This window comes from Macaca thibetana, chromosome 6 (assembly GCF_024542745.1).
Source record: "Macaca thibetana thibetana isolate TM-01 chromosome 6, ASM2454274v1, whole genome shotgun sequence".
NCBI classification, from domain to species: domain Eukaryota; kingdom Metazoa; phylum Chordata; class Mammalia; order Primates; family Cercopithecidae; genus Macaca; species Macaca thibetana.
In genome coordinates, this window is record NC_065583.1 from 104,783,442 (window position 1) to 104,801,446 (window position 18,005).

General features: G+C 40.2%; 1 protein-coding gene across 6 annotated transcripts in view; it reads right to left on the bottom strand.

The window, feature by feature from the left end:
* Positions 1 to 11,563: 11,563 nt before the first annotated feature.
* IQGAP2 (IQ motif containing GTPase activating protein 2) overlaps positions 11,564 to 18,005 on the bottom strand; it is a 309,380-nt gene continuing 302,938 nt past the window's right edge. For all 6 annotated transcript variants that reach the window (XM_050795627.1, XM_050795628.1, XM_050795630.1 and 3 more), the window contains 2 exons: positions 17,239 to 17,347; positions 11,564 to 12,498 (listed from right to left, as the gene is read on the bottom strand). In XM_050795627.1, coding sequence (XP_050651584.1) covers positions 12,385 to 12,498; positions 17,239 to 17,347 — 223 coding nt within the window. In that variant the 3' untranslated portion in view covers positions 11,564 to 12,384. The remainder of the gene's footprint in view (positions 12,499 to 17,238; positions 17,348 to 18,005) is intronic.

Consider the following 18,005-nt stretch of genomic DNA (forward strand, 5'->3'; position numbering starts at 1 on the left):
TAAGGGCCCCCAGGGCACGTCGCGGCTGGGGTGTGGGCAGGAGGAGCCTGCAGCTTAAGTTGCTTTGCCAGTGGCTCCGGTGGGTGCGTCTTTCAGACTCCAACAGGAAATGGGTCCCCAAATAGCTGTTTCTAGGAAAGCTCAGCCGCAGCCCCTTCTCATAAGCCAGCTCGCTGATGTGCCGGCGTATTCGGAATTCTGTGGTTGATGAGCTGCAGCTGACAGCCGCTGGTCAGGTTTCTACGCCTTTTTAAAAAATGAATTTCTCATGAAGAGTATCATTCCCCCACTAAAGCCCGGACACTTACATCCGTGGAGAAAGTACGATCAGAGACTATTTCGTTCTTCTCTGTATTCTCCAGTCAGCCTCAAAGCACAGTACCTTGTTGTATACAGAAGTTGGTCACTAAATTACGGAAGTATCCAATTAAATAACGCTATTTAAAATCTATCCCCATTCAATTATCCTCTGGAAACATACCCAAGAGTAAATGTGAACCGTTAAAATTACATACTTCTGGCCGGGCGCGGTGGCTCAAGCCTGTAATCCCAGCACTTTGGGAGGCCGAGATGGGCGGATCACGAGGTCAGCAGATCGAGACCATCCTGGCTAACACGGTGAAACCCCGTCTCTACTAAGAAATACAAAAAATAGCCGGGCGAGGTGGCAGCGCCTGTAGTCCCAGCTACTCGGGAGGCTGAGGCTGGAGAATGGCGTGAACCCGGGAGGCGGAGCTTGCAGTGAGCTGAGATCCGGCCACTGCACTCCAGCCTGGGCTACAGAGCGAGACTCCGTCTCAAAAAAAAAAAAAAAAAAAAAAAAAAAAAAAAAAAAAAATTACATACTTCTTCATTCACTATTAAACTATTTTTCATTACTCCTGAGATGATATTGATTTTACAATTCATCATTTTAACTCATTACCACAAGCCAGAGAAAAATGTGACATACCAATGATTGTAAAAAACACTCCAATTTCAGGGTTATGAAGAAAAGGCATTTTAGAATCAATGAAACACAGCGTAAAATAGAAACGCATATGACAAAATTTCTGATAATTGAAGGATATGAAATGAAAAATAAATTATCTTCTGCCTCCCCTCCTATTGCTGCCATCTGAGCACTAAGTTTCTTTTCTTTCTTTCTTTTTTTTTCTTTTTTTTTCCTGAGGTGGAGTTTCACTCTTGTTGCCCAGGCTGGAGTGCAATGGCCGGATCTCGGCTCACTGCAACCTCTGCCTCCTGGGTTCAAGTGATTCTCCTGCCTCAGCCTCCCGAGTAGCTGAGATTACAGGCGTCCACCACCACGCCCAGCTAATTTTTTGTATTTTTAGTAAAGACTGGGTTTCACCATATTGGCCAGGTTGGCCTGGAACTCCTGACCTCGTGTGATCCACCCACCTGGGCCTCCCAAAGTGCTGGGATTACCAGGCGTGAGCCACCGCATCCAGCTACCTGACCACTAAGTTTCTGTTCACCATTCAAAAAATCATATCCACATACAAATTATATATATATGTATATCCTTAAAATAAGAATGGAATAATATGACCACACTTTAAAATTTTATCTGTGTCATTGGTGGAAAATGTTATTTTTAATCGTTTTACAAAACTATAAAGTTTAAAAGGATGCTTTGGGGGCTTAGTTATTAGAACAAAATGTACCTCTAGTGACAAAAAGAGGTACAATGAAGGCTGTGTGCAGTGGCTCACTCCTGTAATCCCAGGACTTTGGGAAGCTGAGGCAGGTGGATCACTTGAGGTCAGGAGCTCCAGACCAGCCTGGCCAGCATGGAGAAACTCCATCTCCACTAAAAATACAAAAATTAGCCAGGTGTGGTGGTGTGCACCTGTAATCCCAGTTACTTGGGAGGCTGAGGCAGGAGAATCGCTTGAACCAGGGAGGCGGAGGTTGCAGTGAGCCAAGATTGTGCCACTGCACTCCGGTCTGGGCAACAGAGCAAGACTCTGTCTCAAAAAAACAAAGACAAAATCAAAAAAACAAAAACAATGAAATGCTTAAATGCTTTGTGCATATTGACTAAAGGATTCCTTCTAGGAATATCTCTGCTAGTTGTATTTTTTGAGGCTTGTTTGGTACATGTTTATCTAATTCTTTTTAAACATTATACTATTCCCTTGTATACATATAATACATTTTAGTCTTCTAAAACTATGTTATCTGTAGTATTGTCCCCATTTATATTCCTAATGTAGCTAATTTTTTGCTTTTTTCCCTTTATTTGACCAGAGGTCAGAAATGACTATTTTCTAACGCCCATCTTTTTGTTCTGTTACTTTTATTTTTATTTATAAACACAGATCTTTAATTCATTCTTTTCCTCTACTTTCTTTGAGTTTACTCTGTAGTATAATTTTTTGAATTGATTACTTTTTATCTCTTCTTCTTCAAAATACCACATCAGCTACATTTTGCAAGTTTTGATATGTGCATATATAAAATTCAGGTCTAAATATTTTGTGAATTTCATTCAATCCTCAACCATAAATTCTTGGATATTTTGACTGGCATTTTGTGACTGATTTCTAATTTTATGGTCTGTTAGTGATGTTGTTTTTGTTTTGTTCTCAGACTTCACAAAGTTCCTATGTTTATGTGCTCTTAAGAGCTTTTTTCTTTTTCTTTTTTTTTTTTAATGAGACAGTGTTTCACTCTTGTTGCCCAGGCTGGAGTGCAGTGGCCCAACCTTGGCTCACCACAACCTCCGCCTCCCGGGTTCAAGCAATTCTCCTGCTTCAGCCTCACAAGTAGCTGGGATTACAGGCATGTGCCACCACACCTGGCTAATTTTTGTATTTTTTTTTTTTAGTAGAGACAGGGTTTCTCCATGTTGGTCAGGCTGGTCTCAAACTCCCGATTGCCAAGACCAGCTTGGTGGTGGAGACCCTAACCCAGCAGTGCTAGAGGAATTATACACATACACAGAAATGTAGAGCATGGAGTGGGAAATCAGGGGTCTCACAGCCTTCAGAGCTGAGAACCTCTAACAGAGATTTACTCACATATTTATTGACAGCAAGCCAGTCATAAGATTTACTAAAAATATTCCTTATGGGAAATAAAATGATGGGCTGAAACAAAGGGATGGGTCTGGCTAGTTATCTGCAGCAGGAACATGTCCCTAAGGCACAGATCCCTCATGCTATTGTTTGTGGTTTAAGAACACCTTAAGTGGTTTTCTGCCCTGGGTGGGACAGGTGTTCCTTGCCTTTATTCTGGTAAACCAACAACCTTCAGCGTGGGCATCATGGCCATCACGAACATGTCACAGTGCTGCAGAGATTTTGTTTATGGCCAGTTTTGGGGCCAGTTTATGGCCAGATTTGGGGGACTGTTCCCAACATGTCCCCCTTTTTTGTTTTGCAAAGTGATAAAAACAAAGGCAGCTTCCTCATGGTGAGCTACTTCTCACAGGAGTCAGGATCCGCATTTGCAGACTATACAGAGACCAACAACACAGATTAAAAACATAATCATTATTGAAATCACAGAGTTTCCAAGTGTTTTTATCCATTTTAATGGGTTACTAGCTGCTAATCTGTCTGCAGCTCCTTCAAGCACTCCAGTTTCTGGCATTAAGGTCAGATGTGCCTGGGATGCTTTAAATATTTGTTCTTTTAATTTTGCAACATTCATTGATAAGTTTGTAGAGTGTCCTTCTAGATGCTTTTTTATTCTTTCCCAATTTTTGATCTTATTAAGAGCTATTAATAGTTTCCACAAATCATGTTTCGCTTCTACAACAGGTCATATCATTTGAGGATGAGGTGCCACTATGCCACCATGGTTCCAGATAATAGGAACTCTTGCTGTACTTCCTACCATTTCTACCATCTGACTGTTTTGTTTAGACCAGCTGGACATAGTGTGGCTGTGGCATGCAGACTGAGAGGTGCAATTCATGCTAAACATCACCTTAGGGGACCAATTAATAATGATTCCATAGGAATCATTGCGCAGCATCTCTGCCTGTTCTGCAACGCAATCTTCCCAAACAAGTACGTTCATTTTTTCTGGCCAGGTTCAATTTTGTTTACAAATAGGTTTTTGAGGGCAGTACGCCTCAATTAAAGGAGCAGATTCATTATGGTAAATACTGAGATAAGAAAACATGTGTAACTGTGTCATAGAGAGATTACATCCAGGCATTATTGCCAGCCAAGCTTGAGAAATATGCCGAATAAGTATAATTGTTCTCTATGTCAGCCCTTGTTGAAGGAATACTCACGGCAGTGGTGATCACCACTATCATAGCTACCATTAAATTACTCATTGTGACTGGTTGTCCTGCTTTCCTCAGGTTTTCTTCCGCCATCTGTGACAGCTTCTTGATCTGTCCCCAGGTGGGTGGCTGTGTTTGACGGGTGTTGCTCATGACAGTTGGGGTCTTCCTCAGCATCGGTCTCAACATGGCTGCAACCGGGGGGTCCTCAGGATCCTCCCGGAATCTCTTCCTTGGCATCCGGCTCATGATAAGGTTTCAGGTGTCTTAATGGTATCCAAATCGGCTGTTGATTCAGTCCTGGAGAAACACAAGCATAACCTCTATCCCAAGTTACTATTTTACCTGTTTCCCAACTTTTTGTTATTGGATCTCTCCACCAATCAGTTGTTCTGCTTCTGTCTTTGCAGTTGGTTTCTGTAGATTCTGTTTAGCATCTGGCCTTTGGCAGGCTTAAAAAATTTAAAGTTAATAACGCTAGATTCAATTGACCTCAATTACAGCTACAAGCTCTGCTTTTTGAGCTGAAGTAGAGGGTGTCTGAAAAACTTTACCTTTCGATCCAGAATAAAAGGATTTACCATTACTAGACCTATCTGCAAAAACATTCTGAGCACTTTCAATTGGTTTAAATTTAGTTGTTTTAGGGAGGATCCAATTAGTTAATTTCAAAAATTGAAACAGTTTTGATATAGGAAAATGATTATCGAGAATACCCACAAAGTCAGCTAAATGAGTTTGCCAAGTAAGACTATTTATAAAAGCTTGCTGTATTTATGCCTTTGTGAGAGGGGCAATAATTTTTCCAGTATCATATCCATGTAATTTAACAATCCGAGTTCTCCCATTTCCTATCATAGTAGCGATTTGATACAAATAAGGAGTTAGAGTCCGTGAATTAGTATGTGGAAGAAAAAGCCACTCTACAAGATCTTGCTCTTGAACAATAACACCAGTAGGTGAATGCTGAGTTGGAAAAATTAGCAAATCTAGAGTCTTCTCTGGGCCTATTCTATTTATTTGAGCTTTATGGACTTGCTTTTTGATTAGCTGCAGCTCTGCCTTAGCTTCTTTTGTTAATTGCCAAGGTCTAGTGAGACTAGTATTTCCTCTAAGAATAGAAAATAGATTACTAATGGCATAGGTAGCAATGCCTAGAGCAGGTCATATCCAATTAATGTCCCCTGGTAATTTTTGAAAGTCATTTAATGTTTTCAGTTGATTCCTATGTATGGTTACTTTCTGTGGCACAATGGTAGTGTCATTTACTAAGGTCCCCAAGTAGGAGTAAGGAGTAGTAGTCTGAATTTTATTATGAGCTATAATTAAATCAGCATGAGAAATCGAATTTTACAAGTGATCATAACACTGGAGGCTTGAGTGGGGGCAGCACAAAGTATATCATCCATATAATGAATAATGTAACAATGTGAAAATTTTTTACAAGTACGTTCAATTGCTTGCCCTACATAAGTCTGGCAAATTGCTGGACTGTATAACATGCCTTGTGGCAACACTTTCCAATGAAAACACTTAGCAGGCTGCAGGTTGTTTACTGCAGGAATTGTAAATGCAAACCATTCACAGTCTTGCTCAGCTGAGGGGATAGTAAAGAAACAGTCTTTTAAATCTATGACTATTAAAAGCCAATTTTTTGGAATCATAGCAGGAGAAGGCAATCCTGGTTGTAATGTCACCATAGGTTGTATAACTGAATTAATGATTCTTAAATCAGTTAACGTTCTCCATTTACCTGATTTTTTTCTTAATTACGAAAACTGGAGAATTCCAAGAGAAAAATGTTGGAGGTATGTGTCCGTTTTCTAATTATTCAGTAACTAATTCCTCTAAAGCGTCCAGTTTCTCTTTACTTAGTAGCCATTGTTCTATCCAAATTGGCTTATCTGTTTACCATTTTAAAGGTATAGGTTCTGGAGACTTAACAGTGGCCACCATAAAAAATGATATCCTGAACCTTGGCGGGAACTTTGTCTTTCCACTTGAAGCGGTTCCTTTAAACCTTGCAATTTTTTTTCCTAGTCCCATACCAGGGACATACCCCATTTCATGCATCATATGTTGACTCTGAGGGCTGTATAACTGCTCTGGAATTAGAACTTGTGCTCCCCATTGTTGTAATAAATCTCTTCCCCATACATTTATAGGTACAGAAGTTATAACTGGTTGAATAGTCCCAGGTTGCCCATCGGGCCCTTCACAATGCAAAATATAACTACTTTGTTCTACTTCAGGGGCTTTACCAACTCCAACTATGTTACATTGAGTGGGTTGAAGTGGCCACACAGACGGCTAGTGCTGTAGAGAAGTGATTGAAATGTCTGCTCCAAACCTTTAAATTTCTTTCCCTGAATAGTTATTTTACAGGTAGGACGTTTATCAGTAATTTGATTCACCCTATAAGTGGCTTTGCCTTGTTTATTTGTACTTCCAAATCCTCCATTTAATTTCACTTTTCCCCATTTCCACATATGGCACAATCAGGAGCTGTCCTATACGCTCTGCTGGCTCTGCTTTCCAGGGAACAGAAGTAGATATAACAATTTGAATTTCCGCATTGTAATCTGAATCAATGACTCTTGTTTGTATTTGTACTCCTTTTAAATTTAAACTAGACCTTCCTAGAAGTAATCCTATCATCCCCACTGGCAAGGGTCCACAGACCCCTGTTGGAACTTTTTGTGGGAGTTCCCCAGGCAGCAGGCTCACAGCTTTTGTGCAGCATAAATCTACTGCGGCACTACTGGCTGTGGCGGGGGACAGACATTGTACAGGGCTGAGGGAATGGCCTGAACTGGAAATGCCCCGGTTTGGAATGGGGCCTGGGACAGGCCCCTCATGGCGTTTCCCGAATTTAAGAGGAAAAGGCTCAAATGTAGCTATAATATTTCCCTGTTGATCTGGGGGGTGTATTCTAACAGGGAACTGCCAAGCCTCTAAATCACCCTCTCTTCTAACTTGCTGGATTCCTGCCTGAATAGAACTGACAGTGGTCACTCCAGGCGCTGCTCGAACAGTCACTGGGGCAACTACTTTTCACCCAGTGTCCTGAAAAGATCTGGAGGGTCAGGCCACTCTTTTTCTTCAAAATAAGGAGGGGATGCAGAAGGGTAGGGATGAACTTCTTCCTCCTTTGCTACTTTAGCTTTAGCTGGCAAACAAGCCTGCTCTGTTACTTCTTCTGTTACTTTGTTATACTCTCCTTCCCCCTTATTATTAGTGTGAAAAGGTTCCAAGGTGGAAGGAACCAGAGCCCACACTTGTCCCATTGTTACCCAGATGCTTCCAAGCTCCCCTTCTTACTCACCAGGGGGATTGCTTGAGAGTACTTGAGTGTCCTCCAGCTTAGTTCCATGTTCTCCAACCATTGCTCCAGTGACCCTTTGACCTGGGTTTGAGTCTCCACGTTGGGTGCTGCTTGCTGAGACCAGCTCAGTCATGGAGACCCTAACCCAGCGGTGCTAGAGGAATTAAAGACACACACACAGAAATATAGAGTGTGGAGTGGGAAATCAGAGCTGAGAGCCTCGAACAGTGATTTACCCACATATTTATTGACAGCAAGCCAGTCGTAAGATTTACTAAAAGTATTCCTTACGGGAAATAAAGGGATGGGCTGAAACAAAGGGATGGATCTGGCTAGTTATCTGCAGCAGGAACATGTCCCTAAGGCACAGATCCCTCATGCTATTGTTTGTGGTTTAAGAACAACTTAAGCAGTTTTCTGTCCTGGGTGGGCCAGGTGTTCCTTGCCCTCGTTCTGGTAAACCAACAACCTTCAGCTTGGGCATCATGGCCATCACGAACATGTCACAGTGCTGCAGAGATTTTGTTTATGGTCAGTTTTGGGGCCAGTTTATGGCCAGATTTGGAGGCCTGTTCCCAACACCCGACCTCAGGTGATCCGCCCTCCTTGGCCTCCCAAAGTGCTGGAATTACAGGTGTGAGCCACCGTGCCTGGCGTCTCACGAGCTTTTTGAAGAAGATAACCCACTACTTAATTTGTTCCACGCCACTCATGCCAAAATCCCTTTGTCAGTTTTAGAGCAAACATCTGCAGGTTTCCCAGAGTAGAAAGTCTACCTAACCAGAGATGATAAACATATTGAGAATCTGCCTAACCAGAGTTGCTAAAAACATTTCTCAGAAATGAAATCTCAACCTTGCAGCATCATTCATATTGGAACCACTTGATACTAGTTTCTGGTTTTCATTTTCTCTGTTTTAACTTGCCTGGTACCAAATAGTATGAGTCATTAGCCATCCTCCCATAATGTTTATGGTATTTAGTAGTGTTTTCAAACAAATGTGGCATCAACGTGGTAAACATTTTAATAACTAGATGATACGAAAGCAGTTTCATGTAAGTCATTAGATGATCTACCTGCTTCAGGTATTCTGGTTACCACCCTTCTGTTTGAAGTGTTCCAAAGACAATAGTATATTCTGAGAACTTGCATAGTAATTTCCTTTTGGAAGCTAATGGTGGGGATACCAGAGCTCATATGAAAATATTCAAAGTAGACTGAGGCACTACCAGATTCTGTGTATATATTGCCACATTTGTTTAAGCAAACAGAAGGTTTGTAATCCACAACTCATATGAAAGTATTCAAAGTAGGTTGAGGCACTACCAGATTCTGTGTATATATTGCCACATTTGTTTTTCAAGCAAACAGGTGGTTTGTAATCAGGTTACGAGCTAACCAACAGATGACCTGTTTCTGTCTTTCATTGTTATAAACCTGTACTGTCAGCTTAGATTTAGAAGTTAATCTCTCATAATAGATCAACAACTGTATTTCCACCATAGATAGAATGGTAGGCTATCCCTATGGCTTAGGGTGCTAAGGAAAGGTCAAATTCAGTATCTATTAAAAGACAACAAAAACCAAAAACTTCCATTCCAGTTAAGTAAGGTGAACACATTATCTCCTAGTTCTCTCTCTTCATTGATTTCCCTTTCAATACATTTTAGCTAAAAGATTTTATACTCTAAGAAAAACAGTGAGGCAACATAGTAAATCTGTATAAGATATTTTATTTGGAAATTGAGTTGAGAGGCTATTCATTTTTATACTGAGATAATAAGTAAAAGCCCCATTCATATGAGTGCCAACCTAAAGTAATAGTGGACTCCTGAGGGGCAGTGGGGGTGGTAGGGTCTGTCTGCTTGTCATTGCATTGCTAGAACCCATGTCTGTACCTGCCATTTATTTACAAAGCATTGCCAGGCTCAGGATTTAGAGTGACTGAAGCACAGATTCTGTCCTCTGGAGCTTAGGGGGCCTCTATGTAACCTGTTACCAAGTTTGGTTTTAGTCACATTGGCAATAGATTTTTCAAAAAGCTAACCAGCAGTAAGAGCATCCAGTGCTCACTAGAATTTTTCAAAATAAAGGCAACTTTCACCATTCAGAGTTCTGTGGTTTGCTCTTGGAATGTTTGAGGAATACCACAAATCCCTGCTTAATGACAGAGTCATAAAAATCACATCATGAATAGCATCTCTAATTTGTGCCCAACCACACACAAACACTAACATATAATTACAGTTCGGATCATTCATGTCAGACAATGGTCACACCAAGCCGGTCTTTCTTCACCACTAACTTTCAGAATAAAGCATACACATGTTTTCCTTCTCTTGAAGACCACTAAAGCATATCCTTTGAGAGCACCTAGAATGTTGCGTAAGTACTTTTTGCTTTTAAGATCAAAATAATCAAAATACGGGAGTCAGTTTTGCAAAAATAAGTTATGGTTCCAATTGCTCAGTGTTGAAAAGCAAGAAAGGAAGCAAGCAAACAAACAAAAAACCCAAACAACAAAAAACCTTTTCTATTGAGTAAGAAAAATCTATAGGCTCTGGGAGGAAGTTGGAGTCCTTAGTGGCTCAGGCTCAGGGTTATCAAGAACTGTCCTCTGGCTTGAGGGATAGTTTAGTCTTAAAGAGTAGCACAGGTCTTGGCTCCAACAAATCTCTATAAACTGAAGTCTGCTACACCCACGCCCCCATGGCCTCTTGTGTTTGCTCCTTCATCACCAGCCTTCTTCTCGGGTCACCCACTCATTCATACGGCTTAAAGATCTCACACAAAGAGCAATTGGTGATATCTTCAACAATAACCTCAACTTGTGGGCCAACAGAGAAAACATTCACAGCGTTCCTTGAAGGTGTTGACATGATGCAAATAACATTCAAGCATATCATTCAGTGTTGCAATAAGTTAAGACAAGCTCCTTTCAGAGATGCTGGGAAAGCTGGCTTTTGCCTCCAAATATTGCTTTCTAATTTGGCTCCTTCTATACATTTCCACTAAAAGCCTTGCCTGGAGCAAGAAGGAAGCTTACCCAGTCCACCCCACATTGCCCCTGGCTCCTCTTCCCCTTTCCAATGCTAGCAGTAGGGCAAGAGGGAGGTTTATTTTCAATGTGAAACTTAACTGTATATTTGATTCCTTTTACCAAAGCCTTCATTAAGGCTAATGCATTAAGAAACTATTATACATACCCACAAACAGTTGAGATAATGAGCATTGTTTTAAGCTATTCATCTCTTTGTCAAAAAATATATATAGCCTGAAACCATCACTAAAGTAGCAGATTCTACTTTTTTTAATTTGAATTTTCCAAATTCTGTTGGTCTTACACTTCAAGTTCATTTGTGCCACATGTGCATAAACTAACCTACCTTCTCAATATTTTGCAATTTGTGAAAAAATAAAGACTGTTGCAGGCATGAACAAAGTGGCAGGGAGGTTCCGGCCTGAGTGTCTGGAATCCTATTGTGGTGGAGACTCCTAAAGTGTTGGCAGGAATCACACTCCTTTTCTTCCGTTTAATAACAGACCCAATTCCCTCTCTAGCTCTCTCTATTCACTGGCTACATGGCTGCCTAGTTAGGGACTATCTTTAGCTAGCTGTGTCCATGTGACTCAGTTTTGGCCAATATGATGTAAGTGGAAGTGAAAGTGATGCATATAACTGAAAAGGCTTGCCCTGGACTTCTTCACCATCCTCTCCCTCATCCGGCTGGGGGGAATCAGTACGAGGACAGAGCCAACTGACCTGCCTGAAACTCTTTACCTTGTGGATCTGCTCACCTTTGAGCTGAATTTGAGAAAAACGAACTTCTACTCCTTGTTTTAGACACCAGGGTTTTGCATCTTTTCCTCACAGCAGCTTGCTCTATACTTTAACCAGTACAGCAAGAAATGCATTATTTCCTGACAAATCCTACCAAGAATCTTCCCCTACCCACTAAATGACTTTGATTAAGACAACTTAAAAGCCAAATTAATGGAATTAAGTAACATTTATTTTACATAAAACAATTTCCAGAGAATACGTTTAAAAACCATCTAGATACTGATTTTTTAGCATTACAAAAAGTTGAGAGGCACAATTGAAGTATTCAAATAAATTGTGAGGGGTGGAGGCGGGGACTATGCTCACTATCTATGTTGTTCCTTAGTCATTTAAAGGCTCTGCGTGCAAGAGTCTTTACATGAGGCAGTAGTGCACTTTCATTTAGTAGGAATAAATCACATAAAATATATACTTTTATACAGAAAGTGTTATTGTGTTGTCATTTTCAATTACTTATAAAAAGTTCATTTGAATTGCACAAAAGTTCTCTTTAAAATTGATAACTCCCAGAAGACAGGGCTTAAAACTGTCTAAATAATTCATTACAAACAATTAGGTTTCCATTTATCCATAGATTAAAAAAACTATAAAGAATTACATTATTCAAGTGGGACATTTAAAATGTTTTCATAGGAAAATAGGTTTACATGTTTGTCCCTAGTCAGCTAAATTCCCCACCCCGCAACTTTAAAACAGATCACACGATGTCCAAAGTTTTAAATCAGAGTACCTATACCACAGTACAGCGTGGATATGTTTCCATTAATTCATTTTATGTCTCATTCTATTATAGTATCAGATTAGCAAAAAGGCACCTGGGTACATTCTTCAGAACAGTTTTGGTCATTAAAAAAAAAAAATCACACATTTATAAGCAGTGATTTCAATCATGTTTAAAAACAAAAATATTAAACAAATTCATTTCCTAATCCAGATGATACATAATCCATGACATTTCTGCAGGCACTTCACTTTCCATAGAATTTCTTGTTCAGCAGGTATATGAGAAGGTTTACATTCACTTTAACCTTATCAAACATTTTCATTACAGCTACTCCTTCATACTGCATCTGAAGTAAATCCTGAAATTGTAAAAGGCATCATTAAATCTCGACTTTGACATTTTGTGCATTAAAAAAAAAACATATTAGATGAATTTGTCGACAAAAGTCAGATTCAATTGACCTAATCACCCAGGTGGGGTCTAACTATGTTGCCCAGGTTGGTCTCAAACTCCTGGCTTAAGCTATCTTCCCACCTCAGCCACCTAAGTAGCCAGGACTACAGGCGCATATCATAGCAACAGGCCACAGATGGGGGTTCTAAAACTTAAGCGTACATCACAATCATCTGGTTAAAAACACAGGCTAGTTAAAAACACAGGCTGTATGGGCTCCTCCCACAGGAATTTCTTATTTTGTAGCTCTCTGGTGGGGCCCATTAATTTGCATTTTAATAAATTCCCAACTGATTGTGACTTAGATGAAAGAAAATAGTTTTTTAGAATTGATAAAGGCTGTATGAAAGAAAATGATGATCATTAAGTTAATGTCAGGTATATAATTATAATTTCATTTTTAATTGAAAATGTCAAAACACAAAGTTCTGGCTAGATGCATATTCTTTAGAAAGCAGTGTTTTCTGGCTGGGTGTGGTGGCTCATTCCTGTAATCCCAGCAGTTTGAGAGGCTGAGGCAGGTGGATTACTTCAGGTCAGGAGAGTGAGACCAGCCTGGCCAACACGGCAAAACCCCATCTCTACTAAAAATACAAAAATTAGCTGGGCGTGGTGGTGCACACTTGTAATCCCAGCTACTCAGGAGGCTGAGGCAGGAAAATCACTTGAACTGAGTAGGCAGAGACTGCAGTGAGCCGAGACTGCACCACTGCACTCCAGCCTTGGTGACAGAGAAAGACTGTCTCAAAAAAACCCAAAAACAAAAACACAGAAAGCAGTGTTTTCTAAAGTGAAGTGAACAAGACAATTCACTGGGGAGGCAAAAAGAATATTAGACTTCCTATTTCTATTTACTTTTTCTCATTTTTTGGACCTTTTTGTATATATTTTATACAGCACGTTTTAGAGTACAATAGCAGAAGCATGCATACTTTGCAAATAACTATGTATGGAGAGAAGTGCTCATACTATTTCCTGATGAAGTGACCAAAGTTTGGAGACCATTGTACAAAGCAGTGGTCTGTACTTCTTGATCTAGGCTACTTCTGTTTCTGTACTGAGAACAAGCCCTCATTCTTAAGTCGAACTATCATTCTGTTTTTCACTGTCAGCATATAAACAAAGGAAATCAACTCTCTTATTAAAATAAGTAACTGAGTCACACCAGCCATATGCATGAAAGTAAGCTGTAGCATTTCATAGTCACACAGGTACAGGAAACCTCTCCCAGTGGAACATGTAATTCCTGAGCTGTCCTGGCCCAATAGCTAGGCCTCATTTTCTTGTTTCTAACAAGGTCAATTGTAGAAGTTGGAGTCATCTTTGAAAGAACTTTGACTCTTGACAGCTTCCTCCTCCACTTCCTCAATTACCTCTAACTTCACTCAAGTAAACCCCTACATTATTCAGATATGCTTCTAGAACTAAAATTCTATAGGGAATTGAAGTCCTTTCATCAATAATTCTTTTAGCTATTTAGAGTGTAGAGGAGATTCACTTTTCCTTTGGGAAATGCAACATCTGTTAAACAAAGTCTACTGGAAAAGAATTAAACCAATAGAGTTACATGGAAAAGGAATGGCATATGTAGGGGAAGTAGCTGGGTCCCCAAAGTAGGGAGCAGAGAAAACATGGCTGAACTCATGACTTAAAAAGCAGACTTTAGTTTTAGCTCTGCCATTTGCTATTTTAAGACCTTGCAACATGACACAACTTCTCTGAAGTTCTGTTTCCTTGTGTGTAAATTGGGGATAACACTGCCAATTTCACAAGGGTGCTACTGGGAATGAGATATGAGATTAAGGTATATGCAAACCCTTTGTAAGCTACTCTTGTCTTGCAGGATCAACTGGAATCCTATGAGACAGGCAGCGGAGAAGAGTGATGAAGAACTTGGATCCCAGCTGCCTCGTCCATAATTAGCTCTCTGAACCTCAGTTCTTCATCTAGGAGAGGAAGAAGGCCCACCCTGCAGTCCCTGATAAATACCTGACATTATTTTTACAAGCAGAACATATATCACATAAGTCATATCCTCCTGTTACCTATATGACCTATAGTTATAGGATATAATTCTATCCTACAGTTTTCTTTAGGAACCGAAGGGAGAATGGGCTGAAGATAACCAAGAGACATAGAGCTGTAATGTCAGAAGGGACTTTCTTTAGTCCTTTCAAACTTTGGTCCTGTTCCTGGTCCTTTACTCACAGTAAAGACCTGACCATCACATTTCTCTTTGGCAATTTACACATTCATGCAATTGACTGAAAGCTGTACATATAAATAGAAGTCAGCCTTTCTATCTGACGGCTATCAAATGCAGGGCTGGCTCCGTAGGTATGCAGTCTGTGCAGCTGCACAGGGTCCCATGCCCAGGGTTTTATTCTCTTCTGTCATCTCCTAAAATCCTTAACAATTATAAAAACAGGGCACTGCATTTTTATTTTGCTCTGAGCCTTGCTAATGATGTAGCCAGTTCTGATTATGTGCTACTGATTTTAAAAACCCAAGACATATTGGTCACCTGCATATAGCTAAGGATTAACATTCCACAATCTATTATGTGTAAAAATGAATAGTATGAACAGCTAATCTTACTGTATACAGAATCCTTAACAAAGGAACACGTGAAGCTTAGTTTTTGTACCAGTACTCGAAGGAAGTCTCATGGAATTATTGCTTTCTCTCTAAACACAATATAAGGTGTCTCCTGGTCACTTGTGACTCATTGGTTCAGTTGATATTGACTGGCCCTGGATAATTTCCTTCTTGGCAATCACATATGTCTTTTGCTATTTCTACAGAGGAATCACTAACCAAACGGTATCACCACAAGCGCGTTCTTTTCTCTTCCTGTATTTATTTATTACACAAAGTAACTGAAGACCCTAATTAGCTAAATTGTTAAATGGATACATTTAGTGACATTTAAAGTAAGTTAGAAAACAATACTGTTTACGTAAAAATACTTTCCATAATTACATAACAGCTTTCATCTTATCTTCGAATTCTAATTTACTCCATTATCAAATCCATTCAGCTCCCATTTTTCTTTTTAAACTTACAAGGGCTGCCAGAAAAGAAGGGCTCTGGCACAGACTCCCATGATGGGGAGGTAATTCCAGTGCATGCAGCCATGGGCTGCACAGACAGTGAGGCCAGAATTCACATCACTCTCAGGATCTGAGTGAGATGATTCACGTAAACATATGCAAAACACCTGGAAACCATTTTGTAAGTAGTTTGGGGCCCAGGTAAAAGGATGTTATTTCCATGTAAAAAGTGTTAGATCAAAAAAGAAAAATTCAATTATTTCTTTAAATTGATTTTGTGCTAAGGATTAAGAAGTTGGGGGTAGATGAACATTTGTTTGCACTGCCCTCTTTTTTTTTTTTTTTTTTTTTTTTTTTTGAGCACAGAAACTGGATTTCTCAGTTTTCATTCATGCGTATGTGGCTTAAATGTGGCTTTTATGATAAAATAATAATTTATATTGCAAACACCATTTTTCTATTTATAGATATCTGTTTTGCATAATGCCTTTCATTTCTGTGATCACAAACATTTGGCAAATAGTTAATAAACTGATGTAAAAACTATTCTAGGGGCCAGGTGTGGTGGCTAATGCCTGTAATCCCATCACTTTTGGAGGCTGAGGCAGGCAGATCACTTGAGCCCAGGAGTCTAAGACCAGCCTAGGCAACATGGCAGAACCCCGTCTCTACAAAAAATATAGACATTAGCCAGATGTGGTGGTGTGCACCTGTAGTCCCGGCTACTTGAGAGACTGAAGCAGGAGGATGGCTTGAGCCCAGGAGGTTGAGGCTGCAGTGAACCATGATTGCGCCACTGCGTTCCAGCCTGGATGACAGAGCAAGACCCTTTCTCAATTGCCCCTCCCACCCCCACAAATAAGAAAACCCATTCTAGGAAAGAGGGAGAAATGAGATCATGAAAGTTCCAGTCCTGGGCATACATAGTCTTAGAAAGAAATGCAAGTTTCCAATAAAAGGAAAATTTATAGCATTTATTAATAGCTCTGAATACTTTTAAATTATATTCTTTTGTCTAAGCTTTAAAATGGAAACATGGGCCGGGCACGGTGGCTCAAGCCTGTAATCCCAGCACTTTGGGAGGCCGAGACGGGCGGATCACGAGGTCAGGAGATCGAGACCATCCTGGCTAACATGGTGAAACCCCGTCTCTACTAAAAAATACAAAAAAACTAGCCGGGCGAGGTGGCGGGCGCCTGTAGTCCCAGCTACTTGGGAGGCTGAGGCAGGAGAATGGCGTAAACCCGGGAGGCGGGGCTTGCAGTGAGCTGAGATCTGGCCACTGCACTCCAGCCTGGGCGACAGAGTGAGACTCCGTCTCAAAAAAAATAAATAAACAAAATAAATAAAATGGAAACATGGCTTAGAGAAACTGACTGCTATGGTTTGCCAGCTAGAAGCATATTAATTTCCAATCATTTGAAAAGTCACAGCTTTGAAAAATCATCAACACTTAACAAATATTGGCAAAGAAAGCTGGCACTGGTTTTCTGTTAAACTTTATTGTTGTCATGGAGAGCAAGAGCCAGGGTAGCAATGTATGATCCACATATAAAATTTATCATCAATGTGCAGAAATTCCAGCAGCTTACCTGAATATTGAGTTGCACCTTTTCCATCTCAACACCAAGGAATTTTGATCTTACATCGAAAATGCCTACATCTTCAGTAGCTATGATATCAAATGTAACATTCTTAAACCTGTGAAGAAAGGAACATTCATACACTTGAAATTACAAGTACAGATGTGCTTAAAGCTGAAACAAACTAATGGAATCTCAAATAATCATTTTTAAAGAATAGCTTGTTGAGAAAATCCTAAGGAAGTCACCAAAAACCTCACATCATCTTTCCCCCAATTCTGCTTTCCAAACACTAAGTTTGATGGCTATTGTCGAGATCTGTAGCTCACAGAGTTCTGACATAGGTGGTTTATTACAGAAGAAATAGAAGATATCATCCTTGCTCTTCAAGAGCATATAGTTGGAAATATGTGAGTCATAGAACATGAACATTACTGACCTATAGCCAATTGAGTACTTCAGATGATAACTTTTATAGAAACATTAGGCCAGGCACGGTCGCTCACGCCTATAATCCCAGTACTTTCGGAGGCCGAGGTGGGGCGGATCGCCTGGTCAACATGGTGAAACCCCGTCTCTACTAAAAACACAAAAATTAGCTGGGCATGGTGGCACGTGCCTGTAATCCCAGCTACTTGGGAGGCTGAGGCAGGAGCATCACTTGAACCTGGGAGGGGAGGTTGCAGTGAGCCAAGATCGTGCCACTGCACTCCAGCCTGGGCAGCAGAGTGAGACTCCATCTCAAAAAAAAAAAAAAAAAAAAAAAAAAAAAAGGA